Source organism: Doryrhamphus excisus, chromosome 6 (genome assembly GCF_030265055.1).
Source record: "Doryrhamphus excisus isolate RoL2022-K1 chromosome 6, RoL_Dexc_1.0, whole genome shotgun sequence".
NCBI lineage: Eukaryota > Metazoa > Chordata > Actinopteri > Syngnathiformes > Syngnathidae > Doryrhamphus > Doryrhamphus excisus.
The window spans coordinates 454,414-474,816 of NC_080471.1; the positions used below are offsets into that span (position 1 = coordinate 454,414).

Here is a 20,403-nt window from a genome sequence, read left to right on the forward strand (position 1 = left end):
AACAGGTATTGTACAGCTGGCAGACAATGGTGGTTGCTGTGAAGGAGGCTCGGTTTTCTCAAGTCAGATTACAGGGAAACACCACCGCATGTTCTGGTTTCATAGTTATTAGCCAGGATAGTAGCATAAAATGTGATTGGGGGGGGAGTAGGCTGAACATACCGTTCACCGTTTGTGTACTGTGTGTGCGTGTTAAGTGTGTTACGCGTCGTTAGCCATGCCAGGTGAAGAACTAAAGTGTGGTGGGAGGAAACCAAGAAATTTGATGACGTTCGTACAAGAGCAAAGAGGAAATGCTAACACGGCACAAAGGATCGGAGAACAATCCGAAGACTTAGAAGCTTAGAAGAAATACTCCCCTCTGGTAAGTACAGATGGAAATAGCAGAATGGATAACCCAAGCGTCTGAGAGAACCCAAGAGCATCTGATTATTTGCTAAACAACACCCAGAGATGGGACTAAACTGACTGACTTTTCGATACTTCTTTGGCTACTAACCGTTACAACCTTGGTTACCAATAGAATTTTGGTCGTACAGTAAACCTCGGATATATCGGATTCAATTGTTCCCACTGGTTTTGTCCGATATAAGCGAAATCCGTTATATGCGTATACCGGAAAATGTCCGTTTTACGCATATATCGGATTTATATCCGGTATATGCGTGAATCGGATTTTATCCGTTATAAAAAGGCACTTCCTTGACTATGTTTCCAATGTACCTGGACTGGGCAATGAAAAGAGACGTAAGGTAATGAGAATTTAACTTTATTGGACTCTGAGCATAACAAATTGTTAATTAAGCTAGGCCCTGTTACGCCCGTCAGGCCTACGTTATTTCCAATAGTGAGGTTAAGATCTCATTCACTGCTGTGCTAGTATTATTGACGTCACTCACTTTTATATTTGTCCTAAATCTGGAGCCAGGAGAAAGACAATAGCCAGTGACATCAACAAGATGTTAGCATAACGATGCGGCCATCCGATATATGCCAGGGAAATTTAATGGAAATGCATTGGAACGAGACTGGAGATTTTGTTCGAAATAGGCGAAATCCGTTATAAAAAATCCGATATATGCAATGAATTTTTATTGGAAATGCATTACAGAAAAATCGGTTCTTTTTTTATGTCCGTTGTGAGCGAATTTCCGATATATCCGAGTCTGATATATCCGAGGTTTACTGTATTTACTTAATAAAGCAAAGAAGCCCCAAAACATCAGCTCAAAACATCTTATAAACTTTTGTCAAGGCGGGACGTGGAAGGAGGACCCAAAGGCAGAATTGGCAGCCACTACACGAGGTAAGGTTCTACACGAGTGTGAAGGTCGGTACACAGGAAGTCAGTCCAATAAGGCAAAGGTATCCAAGAGCGACGGGCAGAAGAAGAGGTCGAAAACCAGGCGAGGCGATAACAAGGAATGCTAGGACGAGACATGAATGTACAACAAACTTGCACCAGACAGGAGGAATCAGAGGCAATAAATAGTCGGCAGGAAATCAGGTGATGAGGGACACCTGAACACAATCAGGCAGGAGGCGGGGTCTCCAAGGTGAAGGCGGGGAAGGCAATGACAGGCATGCCACTACTAAACGTTTACATTTTTTCCTAATTTTACCAGTTTTAACAGAATAAAACCAATACAAGCGTAGTGCGTATGTGCTAACAGATGCTAACTCGTAGCGGTGTGATAGCATCTTTGTTAAACCTCACTACCTCACGCCCTAGCGCGGGGAATTGACGATGGCAATCTGTGGCGAGCGACACCACTGAGCGGTGCGCGCGCATCCACGGTGAATTACAAGGTTTTCAATGGCTGTGAGAATTGGAGAGAATTTGGGGATATCAAAGTAGTTCAGATGAGAAAAAGAGGGCGGTGTGCATCGAGTACTCTTGCTAGTATCAGAGATAAACTCAAAAGTACATCATAAACATAAATAATATTGACATATGTCAATATTTTTTTTTTTAGAAATGTCAAACAGGTGGTCTAGGGGTTAGCGCACAGACCTCACAGCTAGGAAACCAGGGTTCAATCCCACCCTTGGGCATCTCTGTGTGGAGTTTGCATGTTCTCCCCGTGCATGCGTGGGTTTTCTCCGGGTACTCCGGTTTCCTCCCACATTCCAAAAACATGCTAGGTTAATTAGCGACTCCAAATTGTCCATAGGTATGAATGTGAGTGTGAATGGTTGTTTGTCTATATGTGCCCTGTGATTGGCTGGTGACCAGTCTAGGGTGTACCCCGCCTTACGCCCGAAGACAGCTGGGATAGGCTCCAGCACCCCCCGCGACCCTCGTGAGGAAAAGCGGTAGAAAATGAATGAATGAATGAATGTCAAACAGCTCTACAAAATCTGACATGGCAAGTATTATTTTCTGGCCACATTGGTAACGACTGGTGATGAAGGGTTGAATTTTTTTTTTTTTTTTACTTTCAGAGATCGTGTCTCAAGCCAGCGTGTGCACAAGGATGTGCACGAGCACAAAGATTAACATGTATGAATATTCACTTGGCAATAACCGCCCTCTTGTGCAGCTTCCATTGAAAATGAATGACCAAATTTTGCTATATGGAAAGTAAATACCGCAAAGTAAATACAAAAATTATGTACATTCATAGAGAGTGCAGTTTAATACAGTGCAAAATATATTGTGCCCTCTTTATAGACAAAAATCCAGCATTTCAAGTATTTTATGTCTTCACTTGGAGCTAATAATTTCAACAAGTCCACGGCATGATGGACTACATCAGAGAGCCATCACGTGAATGGACTATGCAAAATATTCTACATTTTGGGAGCAGAGAGTGGCGACAGCGATTAAAAAATGTCTTTCCTCACAAAACTCCTCCTCCGTCAGAAAATGTCAATATAAGTTCAAGTTTAGCAGTGAACGGGTGAAAGCGGCTTTTGGAGACAAAGACCGCATTGTGTTCTTACCCTGAGAACGCCAACATTGCTCATTAACAGCAGCTCGGCATTACCACGACTTATCAAGCACAAACACTGGCCGCGTTAAGAGTAATAAAAGCTTTCACTGTCATAAAGCTCACATTTGTTGAATAAATAATGGATTCATGGATATCGTAAAAAAAAAAAAAAATCGGTTCTGTGCTGTAGAAATGGGGACGGCGTTGCACTATCCTAAAAAGAAACACCGTAGAGCACAGTTATCCAAAATAAATTCATAAATAATGAGATACATTACTAGATATTACACTAATTCACTTTATCGCCTATAGCAGGGGTGTCCAACTTGTTATTGAGGGCCACACTGCAGTTAAGGCCGCTATCAAAAGAGCCACCTGTAACATCAATACAGTCACAGACACGAAAAGTGTAGTACATTAAAAAGACGCTAGGGGGTGTTAAAACTTCATATGCTCAGGATTTATCACTGATTTGATTGCATGATGGCTCAACTATAAGGTGTCAGATTCCAATCATCCAGAACTTAACGGATTGTTGCATTATACTACCCAGTAATTTAGGAGAAATATACTATATATATATATATATGGAATAGCCTAATATTCCTTGAGTATTAATGCAGGAAATAAGGTGGGATAAAGTTGAGGTCTGTATAACATATTCCAAAAGGTGTTTCTCAGAAAATGACGATTTTTGCTTTCCTTACCTCTGTTAATATTAATATTGGCACTTGTAGGTAACAAAGTGTGACGTCTGGCAGACAGTCCTAAAGCCCCAAATAAATAGTTTCGACTTCATTTCCCATTATATTGCCTGTGTCAGCCTTTTCACAAATCATTGTTGCAACACATCTCAGTCAAGACGACCTTAAGGTGCTGAAAGGATTCTGGAGAACTGATTGATGGGTCTGACTTCTGTCATTGAGGTTGTCACACCACCTTGTGGCCATAATGCAGAGTGCAGGTTATCTAATAAGTCCCAGGAAAACAAATTAATAATTAAAAAAACAAAAACATTCACCCTAAAAAATGACATTTTCATTATAAATAAATTAAATTTCATGACATAATACTGTACTATTTCTTGTATAATTAATTGAATGGAAATATATATGTGAATGTGTACTACTGCAAAGTTGGATGATCAAACTACTGTATATGTTGCAGATTTTTAGTTTATTGCACGTTTTTCCAATATTATTTCCTTTTTGATTCTCATCCATGTTCTTCATTATGGCACTTTTTCATGTATAATACATGTTCTATACATGCACAGAACTGTGAAAACTAAATCTTTATCCGTGTCAATTCCATGCTAATTAGCCTGGCCTCCTGCCCCATGCATCTCTCTACACACAGGAAGTAACAACTTACTCCATCGGGATGCGGAACTGCACCGTGTCAGGAGGTTGCTCTTTTCCGGGCCTCACCAGCGTCAAGAACCAGTTGGGCCTGAAGATTCTCAGCTGTGGGTTCCCCAGCTGGTAGAGGGGATACCTTTAAAAAAAGAAGAATGGAAACTTTCTTCGTTCATCTTAGAAGAAAATGAAAATGTTAGTAATATTATAGCTAAACATGCCAAACGAGCAGCTAGCTAAACAGTCACTAAAAGGTGCACTTGGCTGGTCGCAGAAATTCAAAGCTCAAGTCCAGCAAAAACGGTGGCATTGTGGTTCGAAGCGAGATCTGGATTTGAATCTCTGTTCAAATCTGTGTGGTTTGCATGTTGTCATCGTGTATGTTTTTTTTTTTTCAGGTGCTCTGGTTTCCCACAGTCCAAAAACTTAATTATCTTAATTAAATGGAGACTCTAAATTGTCCATACGTATGAATGTGAGTGTGAATGGTTTCCTTGTACCCGGCTTCTCACCCCAAGTCAGCTGGGATAGGCTCCAGCATACCCCCACGACCTAAATGAGGACACGTGATTAACTACTACCTATTGTTAATACATTAGAATAGTGTTAAACATACTAACATGTCCCTCATTATAATCTAAACAGGAAACACAATCTATTAATAGCTATACATAATTGCATAAAGCCGAAATGAAAGATCATGTGATGATATAGTAGCTAACAGCTTGTCTATTAGCAAGTGTAGCAGTGTATGTATTTGAGAAAATTAAAATATTTACGTACATTTAGTACATTTGGTTTTATTACTTAGAAGGAATTGTCTCTCTTATCCAACCGACGTCTGAAAATTATTTGTACCGACCCCGTTCTGTGTTTTTTCTTCATTTTAGCTCCAGCTAATCACAGCTCCGTTACCATGTTGTTTTTAGCATACTAAGCTAACACAGAGAAGTCATTTTCTGGCTTCAGCACATCGTTACCAAACTAAAACGACCAAAGAGAGTTCTAAATAAATCTACACAATGTACACCGATGTGTGCATTAAGTCAGAAGTCATTAAACGTTAGCGAAGGTAACTAATGCTAGCTTCATGATAGATGATGAGATCTAGACTAAACTAGGTTGAAGAACCACATATTCATTCAATCCTATTAATAGTTGGGAATATTATAGAAAAAGATAACTTACAGTAATCTCGTTACTGGCATCCCTGCTTCGGTTTGCTGTGTCGCGTACGCTGACAACTTGCTGTTTTGTAGTCTTCTCAAGGTTGTTTTAGGACATGTGCTTGAATGTATTTCCGGGAACTGATCCTTCTTCTTCTTCGTCGGTTTTACGGCGGTTGGGATCCGCCCCTTGGCTCATTACCGCCCCCTTTCTGTGGTGTCTGGCTGTATTTCACAGACTCACGAGTGCGTGTTGACACATTTCAATGTTTCAGATCATCAAAAATTATTAAATTACAACACGACTGATTAAAAATGCAGTTTTAAAATAAAACTTTTTATTATTGAAGGACAAAAAACAAGATCTAAACATATTCAGGAACAATGATAAAGTAATTGCGATTTTCCTGTGTAGTTTTCCTTTATGTGTATTTAGGAAAAAAACACATGGAAAATATACAGTTCCCATGATGCTTAGAGTGTGGGATTTGGACTGCGGTGATTTTGCAGTCAGTTTCTATTGACATTAACATATCATACAACAGTGGATATGTTTGGATCTTTAATTTGGACTTGATGCTGTGATGCCATGAATGGTGAACATCAGAGGTCATGTATTTTTAAGAACAGTCACCATTTCAGGAATGCTCCAGCTGGCACCTCCTGTATGTTGCATGTAGAGCTCCCAAGGCGGCAGCAGAGGGAGACTTTGACTTCTGCAACGGAATCTGATTGAAACTTCACTGTAGGCAAACTGTAACTGGTAGAAAACGAGATACTGACAGCTGAATGTTTGTTGCATGTCCAGTATTTGCTACGCTTGGCCACAGGACTGTGAAAACAACATCTGGTCCGTTTTTTCTGTTTTTAAAACCCTTCTCTGGCAGATGTCGTCTGATGGTTATTGGACTGTATCAGCAACAGCCTAACCCCAGGAACCCCTAACCCTAACCATGTATCAGCAACAACCTAACCCCTAACCCCTAACCCCTAACCCCTATCCCCAACCCCTAACCCGTAGCCCCTAACCCCTAACCCCTAACTCCTAAGCCCTAACCCCTAGCTTCAAACCCCAACCCGAACCCCAAATCCTAACCCCAACACTCAATCCCCAACCCGTAACCTGTCACCCATAACCCTAACCCCTAACCCTAACCCAGATCTCCAAACCCCAATCCCTAACCCCTAGCTCCAAACCCTAACCCCAGCAACCCCTAACCGTAACCATGTATCAGCAACAACCTAATCCCTAACCCCTATCCCCTAACCCGTAGCCCCTAACCCCTAACTCGTAAGCCCTGAGCCCTAACCCCTAGCTTCAAACCCCAACCCGAACCCCTAGCTCCGAACCCCAAACCCTAACCCCAACACCCAATCCCCAACCCGTAACCTGTCACCCATAACCCTAAGCCCTAACCCCTAGCTCCAAACCCCAAACCCCAACCCGTAACCCGTAACCCGTAACCCGTAACCCGTAACCCGTAACCCGTAACCCTAACCCCAAACCCAACCCTAACCCTAACCCCTAACCCCTAACCCCTAACCCCAACCCCTAACCCCAACCCCTAACCCCAACCCTAACCCCTAGCTCCAAACCCCAAACTCTAACCCTCGACCCCCAACCCGTAACCCGTTACCCATAACCCTAACCCTAACCCCAAACCCCAACCCTAACCCCTAGCTCCAGAACCCAAACCCTAACCCCCAACCCGTTACCCTTTACCCATAACCCCAAACCCTAACCCCTAGCTCCAAACCCCAACCCATAACCCTAACCCCTAGCTTCAAACCCCAAACCCTAACCCCAAACCCTAACCCCGAGCTTCAAACCCCAAACCCCAACCCTAGCCCCTAACTTCAAACCCTAACCCCAACCCCCAACTTAAACCCTAACCAACCCTAACATAACGTTAAAACCCTGTCTCGTCTCATGGACCCAGCCTTGAGTATCGTTTTGTCTTGACCCCCCCCCTCATTAAATCACGATACAAAAGCCTTTGAGCCGCTGAACTGCTCTTATTATTTTTTAATTTTTTCCTTTTTTACATATTTGATCTGACAGTTCGATACTGCAGGTGCCATCGAGTGTTTAATTGCCTGATAAAGGGTAGAGTATGTGGCACCCTGTAAAACCATACTGTAACATATACGGCCACCCTTATTTCCTCCAATCAAACAGCTTCCAAAATATAAAATGTCCGTTTCACTGACGCCACTGGGATGCGTGTGCGTATCAGTGAAGACGGGAATGGAGGTTCAGGTCCGGGGCAGTGGAAAGCGGCTGTTTATGTGACAGGACAAAGAAAGAGAAAGTGAGAGAGGTGGATAGACGGAAAAGGTTCGGTCCACAGTGGTGTCGTCCCGCCAAGAGTGGGTGCTTGGAAATCCCCCCCCCCCCCCCCCCCCCTCAACTTAAAGGCAGCCGGGGACAAATTGTTGGTATTGAATATCCTGGAGAGAAAAAAAGAGAAGCTGTAAATTGAAGCTCCAGACGTGTAGATGGAAAGGTTGCAGGGAAGAGTTTTGCATTCGGTGGGCTAAACTGTTTAAGCGATTACCCTGAAGACGATATTTTGGAAAAATAAAGTCACTTTTTAACTCCTCTAAAAGATCAAGGGTCAATACTCGGTGATAAGAGATAGTCCATAAAGACAAACTGTATTTTTAGACTACACAGCGATGGCTCAAAAGCAGTCAGAAGTCAGGGAGTTCAACACCGGCTAACTTTTCTATGATCTAATCTAAAAGGTCTGCTTGGCGAAGATCTGTTGACTATATGATATTTTCATGCTACGTCCTCACAAATATGTATCTTTAACGGTTTCCTCCCACATTCCAAAAAAACATGCTAGGTTAATTAGCGACTCCAAATTGTCCATAGGTATGAATGTGAGTGTGAATGGTTGTTTGTCTATATGTGTCCTGTGATTGGTTGGCCACCAGTCCAGGGTGTCGCCCCTGAAGACAGCTGGGATAGGCTCCAGCACCCCTGCGACCTTTGTGAGTATAAGCGGTAGAAAATGAATGAATGAATGAATGTCCAAATGGGGCGGTACGGTGGACGAGTGGTTAACATATTGGCATCTCCTCGTGGGTTTTCTCCGGTTTCCTCACACATTCCAAAAAAGGGGTACCGGGTTGCTAGAGCCTATCCCAGCTGTCTTCGGACAAGAGGCGGGGTACACCCCGGACTGGTGGCCAGCCAATCACAGGGCACATATAGACAAACAACCATTCACACTCACATTCATACCTATGGACAATTTGGAGTGGCTAATTAACCTAGCATGTTTTTGGAATGTGGGAGGAAACCGGAGTACCCGGAGAAAACCCACGCATGCACGGGGAGAACATGCAAACTCCACACAGAGATGGCCGAGGGTGGAATTGAACTCTGGTCACTCTCCTAGCTGTGAGGTCTGCGCGCTAACCACTCGACCGCCGTGCAGTCCAGTATGGGGATTCATTCATTCATTTGCTACCGCTTTTCCTCACGAGGGTCGCAGGGGGTGCTGGAGCCTATCCCAGCTGTCTTCGGGCAAGAGGCGGGGTACACCCTGGACTGGTGGCCAGCCAATCACAGGGCACATATAGACAAACAACCATTCACACTCACATTAATAGTAGAACATTGGTAAGTTTCAAGAAAATATCAGTTCCCAACTAAAAATGGGAAACCAGCTTTTTGTGAGAAGATACATTTTCTAGCACTACTTTGAAAATATTTTTTGCTATTGTTACAGCTTGAATATCGAAACAACTATACCAACATTCATTCATTCATTTTCTACCGCTTTGCGGGCGGTGCTGGAGCCACAGGGCACATATAGACAAACAACCATTCACACTCGCATTCATACCTATGGACAATTTGGAGTGGCCAATTAACCTAGCATGTTTTTGGAATGTGGGAGAAAACCGGAGTACCCGGAGAAAACCCACGCATGGCCGAGGGTGGAATTGAACCCTGGTCTCCTAGCTGTGAGGTCTGCATGCTAACCACTCGACCACCGTGCAGCCCGATATGGGGATAGTTGTTCTAAAATAAGTTGAAAAGTTGTTCTATAAGAAGATGCTGCTTGTACTCGTTAGGGTCACGGAAATGATAGAGCCTACCCCACCTGACTTCGGGCAAGAGGCGGGGCACATGCTTGACTGGTTGCCAATCAATCAATAAAGAAACAATTCATAGGCATATTTGCACCCACGGACAATCTAGGCTCCAATTAGCTTAGCATAATCCCCAATCCCCAATCCCTGCTGACAGTGAGATTCATCACGATTGAGACGGATTCATCGTTTTCGTGCCCCGTGTTCACACGCCGAGGGAGTGGATGCATGCCACTCAGCAGTCCGCTTCCTATTTATAGCTGGCAAGGGATGGAACCAAATGCAAGGGGGCGGTTCCGTTTCCTCCCTCCCTCCCGTAGATGTTCCGTTGATGTCATAAGCCTGACCCTTGACCCAGGAGCCTGACTACCGCAATGCCCATGTTGAACTTGGACATGCATGTTATCCCGTGTCCCTGCCCCTGCCAGAGGTATGTGATGGATTAGGAGCTGAGGGGGTTTGACATACATAAACAGAGACAAGAGCAACTGATCTTCAAGGTATGTCGGCCAGCACCTCTTAGGACATCTGCTGTGGCGCTGTGGAAAACCGTAACCTACAAACACAACATTGTTAAAGGAGAAGTCTGTTTTTTTTGGGAATCTTGCCCGTTATCCGCAATCCTTACATGGGACAAGAATATGTCTTTTCCTTTTCTATGTGTTGGAGGTAGCCGCCTCATGCTAACTATGTTCACTAACCATGCACGTAATGGGATTCACCAATAAAGCCCTCTAAAAAAAACTCCAATGTGTATGTATGTACATACTGCGACCATGTACTACGAGGTACTTTCATGATAACATGACCTGGAACTACTTCATGATGTGCTATATATATCACTATATTGACACATAAATTGACACTAAACTAAACTAAACTAAACTAAACTAAACTAAACTAATATTAAATACAATTAAATAAATTAAATAAATAAATACAACCTTAAACTATATTATGAAAGCAGGAAGTGAACAAATGTAACAGTTACTGATTGTAAAAGTACCAGTACACCAGTACACCCTGGACTGGTGGCCAGCCAATCACAGGGCACATATAGACAAACAACCATTCACACTCACATTCATACCTATGGACAATTTGGAGTCGCTAATTAACCTAGCATGTTTTTGGAATGTGGGAGGAAGCCGGAGTACCCGGAGAAAACCCACGTATGCACGGGGAGAACATGCAAACTCCACACAAAGATGGCAGAGGGTGGAATCAAACGCCGGCCTCCTAGCTGTGTAGCCTGCACGCTAACCACTTGATCACCGTGCATCCAAGTAACACGACCAGTATTCATTCATTCATTCATTTTCTACCGCTTTTCCTCACGAGGGTCGCAGGGGTTGCTGGAGCCTATCCCAGCTGTCTTCAGGCGAGAGGCGGGGTACACTCTGGACTGGTGGCCAGCCAATCACAGGGCACATATAGACAAACAACCATTCACACTCACATTCATACCTATGGACAATTTGGAGTCGCTAATTAACCTAGCATGTTTTTGGAATGTGGGAGGAAAACGGAGTAAAAACCCACACAAAGATGGCCGAGGGTGGAATCGAACTCCGGTCTCCTAGCTGTGTGGCCTGCACGCTAACCACTCATTCGTCGTGCAGCCCCAAATAGAACCAAACTTACAAAAAATAATACCACTGTACAAAAATGTCCAGTCTCCTAGCTGTGTGGCTTGCACGCTAACCACTTGATCACCGTGCAACCAAGTAACATGAGCAGTATTGTTTAAAAAAAAATAATGCTTCTAATAATATATATGTCCAACTGTTGCCATGTACCCTGACACGAGGGGATGTTGTTACTTACTACATACAATCAGCAACTTTAAAACACAGAAAACAAAAGTTTAACTTTGCTAATTGAATAACTGAATTATTATTCTAATTTATTTAATTACATTATATGACCAATAGTATTTATTAATATTTATTTCATTAATATTTACAACCTTAAATGCGGTTAAAGTGTGTGAAATATCCCGACGTGTCCATTCCCAATGTACGATCACCCAAAACGCACCACCAGCAACTTCATTGCAGGCTGGAGAGTCTTTACGCACACAGAGCGCACGGACAGTGAGCGGTAACGCATGGTGGGGGGCGGGGGGGGGTCGCTCCCTTTCTGGCTCGACTGTGGTCTCTTCGCCCACGCTGGCACCTCCAAGACTCTGGCAAGCCCTCCTGATCCCCCATTTCCCTCTCTCCACCTTGCATGTGAAGAAAGAGTGCGGCGTTACGTCAGCCCGGTGCGGCGCAAAAGAGAGAGCGCGTCTTCGGAGCTATTCGTAAAGGCGCCGCTGCCAAACCTTTTTACCGCAACCAATGCGCATTGACAATTTAAATGCGGCGTCACTATGCGGTAAGTCAACTATCCAATTCCTGCTGTTTTGACACGTCTGTGAGATTAATTAACGCGCCAAAGTGGAAAACAAAAAAAAACGCGCACCATGATGACACCATGAAGCAAGCAGCAGAGGAGACTTTTGGCGCACGGAGCTTTCTGCGGCATTTCTCGGTGTTTGGTTCTTTGCTGATCTGAAAAACAACATGCCTCACGCTCGAAATAGGAACCCCAGCCCCATCCCCGAGGTAACATGGGACACGGGCTTGAAGGAGATGAACGAGACGTGGAAAGGAGCGATAGCGTGTCTCGGCGTGGCTGTCTTCTTCGTCATGACCATCGGGATCATATACTGGCAAGTGGTGGACCAGCCCAACAAGAACTGGATCCTGAAGGGGACTCTGAGTGGACTCATCTGGGAGAGAAGGACCCACTCGTTAGTCATCCAGACCCTGACTGAGGACAAGACCTATGTGGAGATTGACGTGGGGAACGTGGGGAACCCGGACCTGGAGGTCCCTTTCGTCAGGAACCTGTGCTGGCTCAACAAGACCGAGTTCTGCTACACGTGGGACTCGGTAGCCGAGATCAAGATCTCCGTGGACGTGAACGAGGACACGGAGACCGAGTGCTACAGCATGACTTGGACGCCGGTGCACTGCCATGTGCGGCTCAAGGTGTGCGTCTTTTAACTCTTTGTGCATGCGTCCTTTGCGCCTGCTTCTGCGGTATAACTCTTATGCACACGCGCGTAGAAATTATTATTATTATTAGAAATGGGACGTCACTTGATTGCCGTGACGTCATCGCATTTGTGACGTAAGCAGGTGTGACAATTCAAGTTTAGAAGAAATGTTTAGTACAAGTAATTTGCATGCATTTCTATAATTTTTATATAGCCCAACTTTTTATATAATATATATATTTTTTTTATGAAAGGAACATATAGGCATATAATAAATAGCAGCTGATAAAGTTATCATCAGTTATCTTAAAAGTTGTATTTTATTATGTATTATAAATACATTCACCGCCAAGATACAGTGGAACATCGGTTAGCGTGTTTTTTTTGGTTAGCGTCGAAAATGTTCGCCGTAATTTAGCCTCGGTTTATTCTCTAGTTAGCGTATGCTATGGCTAATACACTGCATGAGTCCATTTGTATTCTTAATATATGTTTTTTCATCGGAAAACACCCTTACTTTGTTAGCATCCTCATCTATTATTAGCCAGAGAACAAAATGTTTTTTGTTTAAAAATTTTTATGCACTTTTAAAAATTTTCGTCAACATTTTTAATAACTGTATTTTTGTCATGCATTCATTCATTCTGCTATCATGCTACAATATGCATGTTTGTATTTTTGTCTTCGTCTGACAAAATGACCCTTTTAAATTTTGCACAAAAAGCTGAAATCAATTATTTAATAGTTCTAATCGTTTATATTGTTTGTGTAAATCACATTCCAAGGGCCCCTCCTCGCAAGTTTTTGACCACCCCGGCACATACTGTACTTTCCCTCAGCTTAATTCTCACACATTTCTCCAACCAACGGGAGGCTTGGGGAGATTAATCTGTCCCAGCCGTAACTCCTTGTCATGTGGCGGGACTGCATGGGCTCAGAAACGCACCATTTCCAAAATCCTCAGCTGACCGCTTGGCTCCTCTTATGAGACTCTTAGAAAATAAAGAAAATAAGAAAATAAATTAGGGTTGTAGTTTGCAGTGGTGTAAAACAACACTGCGTTACCCTAAAAGCTGTTTTGAATATCAGATTAGTCAAAATATTAAACACAACTTGTAATAATATGAATAAAAACTGCAAACATGCAAAAAAATGCATTAAAAAAAGAAACAGTGATCATTTAGTAACTTATTTAAAAAAAAAAACGTCATCGAATAAGGGCACCATGTTCAAACCACGGTGTAGCGAGGCACGGCTGTATCACTGTTGGTAACTTTTCAGTAAGAAAAGTAGCTACCGGCTGTCTTAGAAGTCGCTAAATTGCATATCATTTGTAAAATAATATAAAAATAAAGCATAACTTCGTACGGGAGCCAAAAAAAAAAAGTGTGTAAAAAGACCAATGAATTACATTGACAACAATCTTATTGTATTGCTTATTGAATGACATTTAGAGGTGAAAACAGCATGAAAAACAGTAATTGGTCTGTGAATCATTGTACAAAGCTAGTACAAATATTTGGAATGTCCCAAATTACAAGTAGACCAAGGAGCAGTTGATGAAATAAATATTTTTATTTTTATTTTTATTTTTATTTTTATTTTTATTTTTATTTTTATTTTTATTTTTATTTTTATTTTTATTTTTATTTTTATTTTTAGTTTTATTTTTAGTTTTAGTTTTAGTTTTATAGCTTATAAATGCCGACCCCTCTTTCTGCAAGATATAATCATGTTCATGCCACAGTCTTGGTTTCCCCTGTTATTATTATCATAGTAATTATAGTAATATTATTATTGGTATTATCATTATAATTATATCATATAATCATTATTATTATTTATTTTTATATCATTATTATTATTGTTATAATCTTTTTCATTATTACCAATATTATTGTTATTATTAGCACCATTATTATAATCGTCATTAATATTACCATTTTCATCATTATAGTTGTAACAATTTTTTGTTTTTTTAAATTTTTATTAATTTTCCAGACTTCATTGCTTCTTGTAGAGTGCTGTATCATTCCATCTGCTGTTTTATGAAATCTGCAGTATTTGTGCTTTTATTGTCAATTTATTTAATCTATTTAAGTGTAACATTTACATATGATTTTCTTGATTGCATGTGTCTAATCTTGTGCATTAAAAAAACAAGAACTTGAGATTGTGTCTGAACAGGTGACCAACCCAAACATCAGTATCTTCTTGTTAAGTCCTACCTTGTTAAGGTTTTTAGACTTCTTTTTTAGTTTATGCTAACGTTCTGATTGATTTTCCATCTCTCGGATGCTGTTTTCACCTCTAAATGCAAGACTGCACAGGCAAAACCTACCCTTCCTAAAACTGTATATCGATGTAGGACTACTCCTTTCTTATTTTTTTTCTGTGTCAGTTATTGTATTGCTTATTTAATGACATTTAGAGGTGAAAACAACATGAAAAGCAGTAATTGGTCCGTGAATCATTGTACAAAGCTAGGACAAACATTTGGAATGTCCAACTAAAGATGAGCAGTTGATGAAATAAATAAGTTCATGCTAACGTTCTGATTTATTTTCCATCTTTCGGATGCTGTTTTCACCTCTAAATGCAAGACTGCACAGGCAAAACCTACCCTTCCTGATGTGAAACCGATCATAGACATTTAGTTCTATTTATGGACTGAATAAGCAACGGGATCGGACACACTTTGTCAACAAAACACACCTGTCAGTCATGCGATGCAAAACTGTTGCTAACATAAAACTGTATATCGATGTAAGACTACTACTTTCTTATTTTTTTTCTGTGTCAGGACTGCTTCTCCATGACAAACATATCCTGGTACGGTGGCGCCAGTGTGCGTGGTCAAACGTGGCCGATCAACGATCAGAACGCCACCATGCAGCCCTTCGTTGTGAGTGATCTCAAGGAGAATCCCTCAGGCTTCGGCTCGGCCTTGGAGCGCTACTTCCTCGGCTCATCGGGTAAGAAATTACGAATTACGTCATTTAAAGGTACGGCGTGCAAACTTGCTCCGAGCTGCATGTTCAACTGCGGCTTATTTTTTCTTTTGGCTCCAATAAAATAAGCGGCATTCATGGCTGTCACTCATCGTTCTCTGGTGTACGCATACGTGTCGGATGTCTGAGCAGCAATGTAGCGAGGGACGACTGTATATGGAACAGGAAGTAAAACAAGAACAACAAGGAACTCTGCCAATGTTAACATATGTGCATCTATATTATGACTTATCTTATTTTATTTTTTTATTTATTGAATTTATTTTACTTATTTTATTTATCTTATTTTCTCTTATTATGTCCACTAATGAAATAAAGCTTCTCTGTTAGGGTTGGAGGTTAGGGTTAGGGTAAGGGTTGTTCAGGTTTGTCCTGAACAGCAATGTAGCGAGGGACGACTGTATACAGAACAGGAAGTAAAACAAGAACAACAAGGAACTCTGCCAATGTTAACATATGTGCATCTATATTATGTCTTATCTTATTTTATTTATTTTTATTTTTATTTTTATTTTTATTTTTATTTTTATTTTTATTTTTATTTTTATTTTTATTTTTATTTTTATTTTTATTTTTATTTATATTTTTATTTTTATTTTTATTTTTATTTTTATTCATTATTCATTATTCATTATTCATTAATTTTTATTTTTATTTTTATTTTTATTTTTATTAATTTATATTATTATTTATTATTAATTTTAATTTTAATTTTAATTTTAATTTTAATTTTAATTTTAATTTTAATTTTAATTTTAATTATTATTCATTTATTCATTTATTTATTTATTTATTCATTCATTTATTCATTTATTCATTTATTCATTTATTCATTTATTCATTTATTCATTTATTCATTTATTCATTTATTCATTCTTATTTTTATTTTTATTCATTATTCATTAATTTTAATTTTAATTTGTATTTATTTATATTATTATTCATTAATTTTAATTTTAATTTTAATTTTAATTTTAATTTTAATTTTAATTTTAATTTTAATTTTAATTTTAATTTTAATTTTAATTTTAATTTTAATTTTAATTTTAATTTTAATTTTAATTTTATTCATTTATTCATTCATTCATTCTTTTATTTTTATTTTCATTTTCATTTTCATTTTCATTTTCATTTTCATTTTCATTTTCATTTTCATTTTTATTTTTATTTTTATTTTTATTTTTATTTTTATTTTTATTTTTATTTTTATTTTTATTTTTATTTTTATTTTTATTTTTTTTTTTTTTTTTTATTTTTTTTTTATTTTACTTATTTAATTGATCTTATTTTCTCTTATTATGTCCCCTAATGAAATAAAGCATCATGGTGCTCCGTTTGGAAATGTGACCCGGACATGAACGGGCAGCACAAAGTGGGGTGTGAATCCCATCCCAGGGTTTGAGGGAATCCCCCTGGGGGGTCTCATTGAAAACTTTGTAGAAAAAAAATTGAACTGGCTCCCGGAAAAAGCCGTCCCAAAATACTCGCCACTGGACGGGAAAGTTGGCCGCGAATAGACTGAAAGACAATCCCGTCTGTGGCATGTTGGTTTATCAATTAAGAGATTAAACAACAAAGAGAAGCAAACCTTTAGCATCTTAAATTAACTCTTACAGGCATGGAGCTAATTGCCTTTTGTTTCTATTAAAAGAGTAGACTCAATGAGGGAATTGGTCTCTTGTTATTTTGGAGACGTTGAGTAAAAAGGGCGGAGACGTGGATGTGGACGCTAATGTGCCTGATAATAATCCTGTTACGTTTAAATTGCCGTCATGTTGTCGGTACTACACGTGAAGACAATACATGAATGTACACACATACACATTTGGGGTATTACGTAATACAGTGGCAGGCTTAACAAGGGGGTCACATGCCTTTGCTCCCCCCGCCATCTTTAAAGAGGACTGACGGAATGATCAGGACCCTTTAAGCCTCTCTTTCTACTTTGAGCTTTCTGAGCGAGAGAGAAAAAAAACAATTGATAGGAGGGTTCAATCACTATGACCGGTGGTCAAATGGTTTGGTTGAAACATATCCGTGGTACTGTCCCTTTAATTAAAACAACCCGCCTCTACCAGGAAGTAAACACAAACTGGTGTGACTCTAAAATAAGTTAATAGTAATTAGACTGGATTTTATTTAGTTGTTTACTGGTTTTTTCTCGGGCTGCACGGTGGCCGAGTGGTTACCACGCAGGTCTCACAGCTAGGAGACCCGAGTTCAATTCCACCCTTGGCCATCTCTGTGTGGAGTTTGCATGTTCTTACCAGGCATGCGTGGGTTTTCTCCGGGTACTCCGGTTTCCTCCCACATTCCAAAAACATGCTAGGTTAATTAGCGACTCCAAATTGTCCATAGGTATGAATGTGAGTGTGAATGGTTGTTTGTCTATATGTGCCCTGTGATTGGCTGGCCACCAGTCCAGGGTGTAGACAGCTGGGATAGGCTCCAGCACCCCCACAACCCTCGTGAGGATAAGCGGTACAAAATGAATGAATGTTTACTGTTTTCTTCTCGGGCTGCACAGTGGTCGAGTGGTTAATGCGCAGGCCTCACAGCTAGGAGACCCGAGTTCAATCCCAATCCCACCCGAGTTCAAGCCATCTCTTTGTAGAATTTACATGTTCTCCCCGTGCATGCGTGGGTTTTCTCCGGGTACTCCGGCTTCCTCCCACATTCCAAAAACATGCTAGGTTAATTAGCCACTCCAAATTGTCCATAGGTATGAATGTGAGTGTGAATGGTTGTTTGTCTATATGTGCCCTGTGATTGGCTGGCCACCAGTCCAGGGTGTACCCTGCCTCTTGCCCGAAGACAGCTGGGATAGGCTCCAGCACCCCCTGTGACCCTCGTGAGGATAAGCGGTAGAAAATGAATGAATGAATGTTTATTGTTGGGCTGCACGGTGGGCGAGTGGTTAGCGCACAGGCCTCACAGCTAGGAGACCCGAGTTCAATTCCACTCTCGACCATCTCTGTGTGGTGTTTGCATGTTCTCCCCGTGCATGCGTGGGTTTTCTCCGGGTACTCCGGTTTCCTCCCACATTCCAAAAACATGCTAGGTTAATTAGCGACTCCAAATTGTCCATAGGTATGAATGTGAGTGTGAATGGTTGTTTGTCTATATGTGCCCTGTGATTTTTTTTCTTCTCCACCTCTGTCCATGAAGTACCCACATGTTGAACATGGATCCATCCAAGATCAGTTATTGAACACATAACAAATGCAAACAGACAAATGCAAAAAGTGTCATCAGTCTGGAATAAATCGGTTGGAATAAATCACAAAACGTGAAGATAGAAGTTGGTGGAAGCAGAGACACGGGAGAGACGACATGCAGCAGAGTAGGAGTGTGACATTTGAGAATGTTGCCAACTGTAGGAACCTGTCATGGCTCCACCTGTCTTTAGCCATACAAAAACAAGCAGGCTACTGAGGGCACATCAGACCAGAAAAAAGACAACCAAAATATAAACATAAGGAATGTGTTCTTGTCTTCTAATGGGGACCAATGGATTGATCTTTTTTCTTTGCTTCATTCATTTCCATTATAAATGGGAAGATGAATTCCATAATATTTGGTGCAATCTGGTTTCCCAATCCGCCAGAAGCCAGGGAAGCAAGCCCGTACAAGCCAAAGTTGGGATATTGGGATATTTAGTTGGGATATAGAAAGATGTTACACAGGAAACTTTTTATAATTAACTATTAACTATATTATAATTATATTGTTTTATTATATTATTATAATATATTATACTAATATTCATTCATTCATTCATTTTCTACCGCTTATCCTCACGAGGGTCGCGGGGTTGCTGGAGCCTATCCCAGCTGTCTTCGGGCGAGAGGCGGGGTACACCCTGGACTGGTGGCCATATTATAATATATATAATATAATATATATAATATAATATAATATAATATAATATAATATAATATAATATAATATAATATAATATAATATAATATAATATAATATAATATAATATAATATAATATAATATATATAATAGAATAGAATATAAATATGTACCCCGCCTCTTGCCCGAAGACAGCTGGGATAGGCTCCAGCACCCCCGCGACCCTTGTGAGGAAATGAATATTCATTCAATAAATGAATGTTTACTGTTTTCTTCTCAGGCTGCACGGTGGATGAGTGGTTAGCGTTCAGGCCTCACAGCTAGGAGACCCAAGTTCAATTCCACCCTCGGTCATCTCTGTGAGGAGTTTGCATGTTCTCCCCGTGCATGCGTGGGTTTTCTCCGGGTACTCCGGTTTCCTCCCACATTCCAAAAACATGCTAGGTTAATTAGCGACAAAATTGTCCATAGGTATGAATGTGAGTGTGAATGGTTGTTTGCCCAGTGAGTGGTGCCCTGTGATTGCCTGGCCACCGGTCCAGAGTGTACCCCACTTCTCGCCCGAAGACTGCTGGGATAGGCTCCAGCACCCATCCGTGTATGATTGTATGACTCTTGGACTGAGTTTTTTTAAAAAAAGTAGCTTAAGCTGTGTTGACTTAAACCATCATGCCAGCTTTTATGTTAAAAGTGAATATTAAATGCTTCGGAAGCACCAGGTTTGCCTACCAATGCTTCATACTCGATATGTTTTTTTGGTCTTTCTACTAATCACGCGGTGCTCGTATAAGTAAATAATAAAGATAATAATATAACATAAAGACCAACTGCTCTGTCATTCAGAAGGTCAGTGAGCAGCTGCCCGGAGAAGAGATGTGAACCACTTGAAGAATGACTCATTTAGCCAGCCAAGG

The 20,403-nt window shown here is 40.6% G+C and overlaps 2 protein-coding genes across 3 annotated transcripts in view; one reads left to right on the top strand and one right to left on the bottom strand.

The window, feature by feature from the left end:
* Positions 1 to 5,644, bottom strand: part of LOC131131031 (large ribosomal subunit protein uL23m-like) — a 44,190-nt gene extending 38,546 nt beyond the window's left edge. For both annotated transcript variants that reach the window (XM_058075311.1, XM_058075310.1), the window contains exons 1-2: positions 5,483 to 5,644; positions 4,311 to 4,433 (exon numbers count right to left, since the gene is read on the bottom strand). In XM_058075311.1, coding sequence (XP_057931294.1) covers positions 4,311 to 4,433; positions 5,483 to 5,502 — 143 coding nt within the window. In that variant the 5' untranslated portion in view covers positions 5,503 to 5,644. The remainder of the gene's footprint in view (positions 1 to 4,310; positions 4,434 to 5,482) is intronic.
* A 6,146-nt stretch (positions 5,645 to 11,790) lies between these two features.
* The window catches only part of si:ch211-236l14.4 (SITS-binding protein), a 28,521-nt gene continuing 19,908 nt past the window's right edge, over positions 11,791 to 20,403 (top strand). The window contains exons 1-2 of the mRNA XM_058076434.1: positions 11,791 to 12,608; positions 15,420 to 15,591. Coding sequence (XP_057932417.1) covers positions 12,138 to 12,608; positions 15,420 to 15,591 — 643 coding nt within the window. The 5' untranslated portion in view covers positions 11,791 to 12,137. The remainder of the gene's footprint in view (positions 12,609 to 15,419; positions 15,592 to 20,403) is intronic.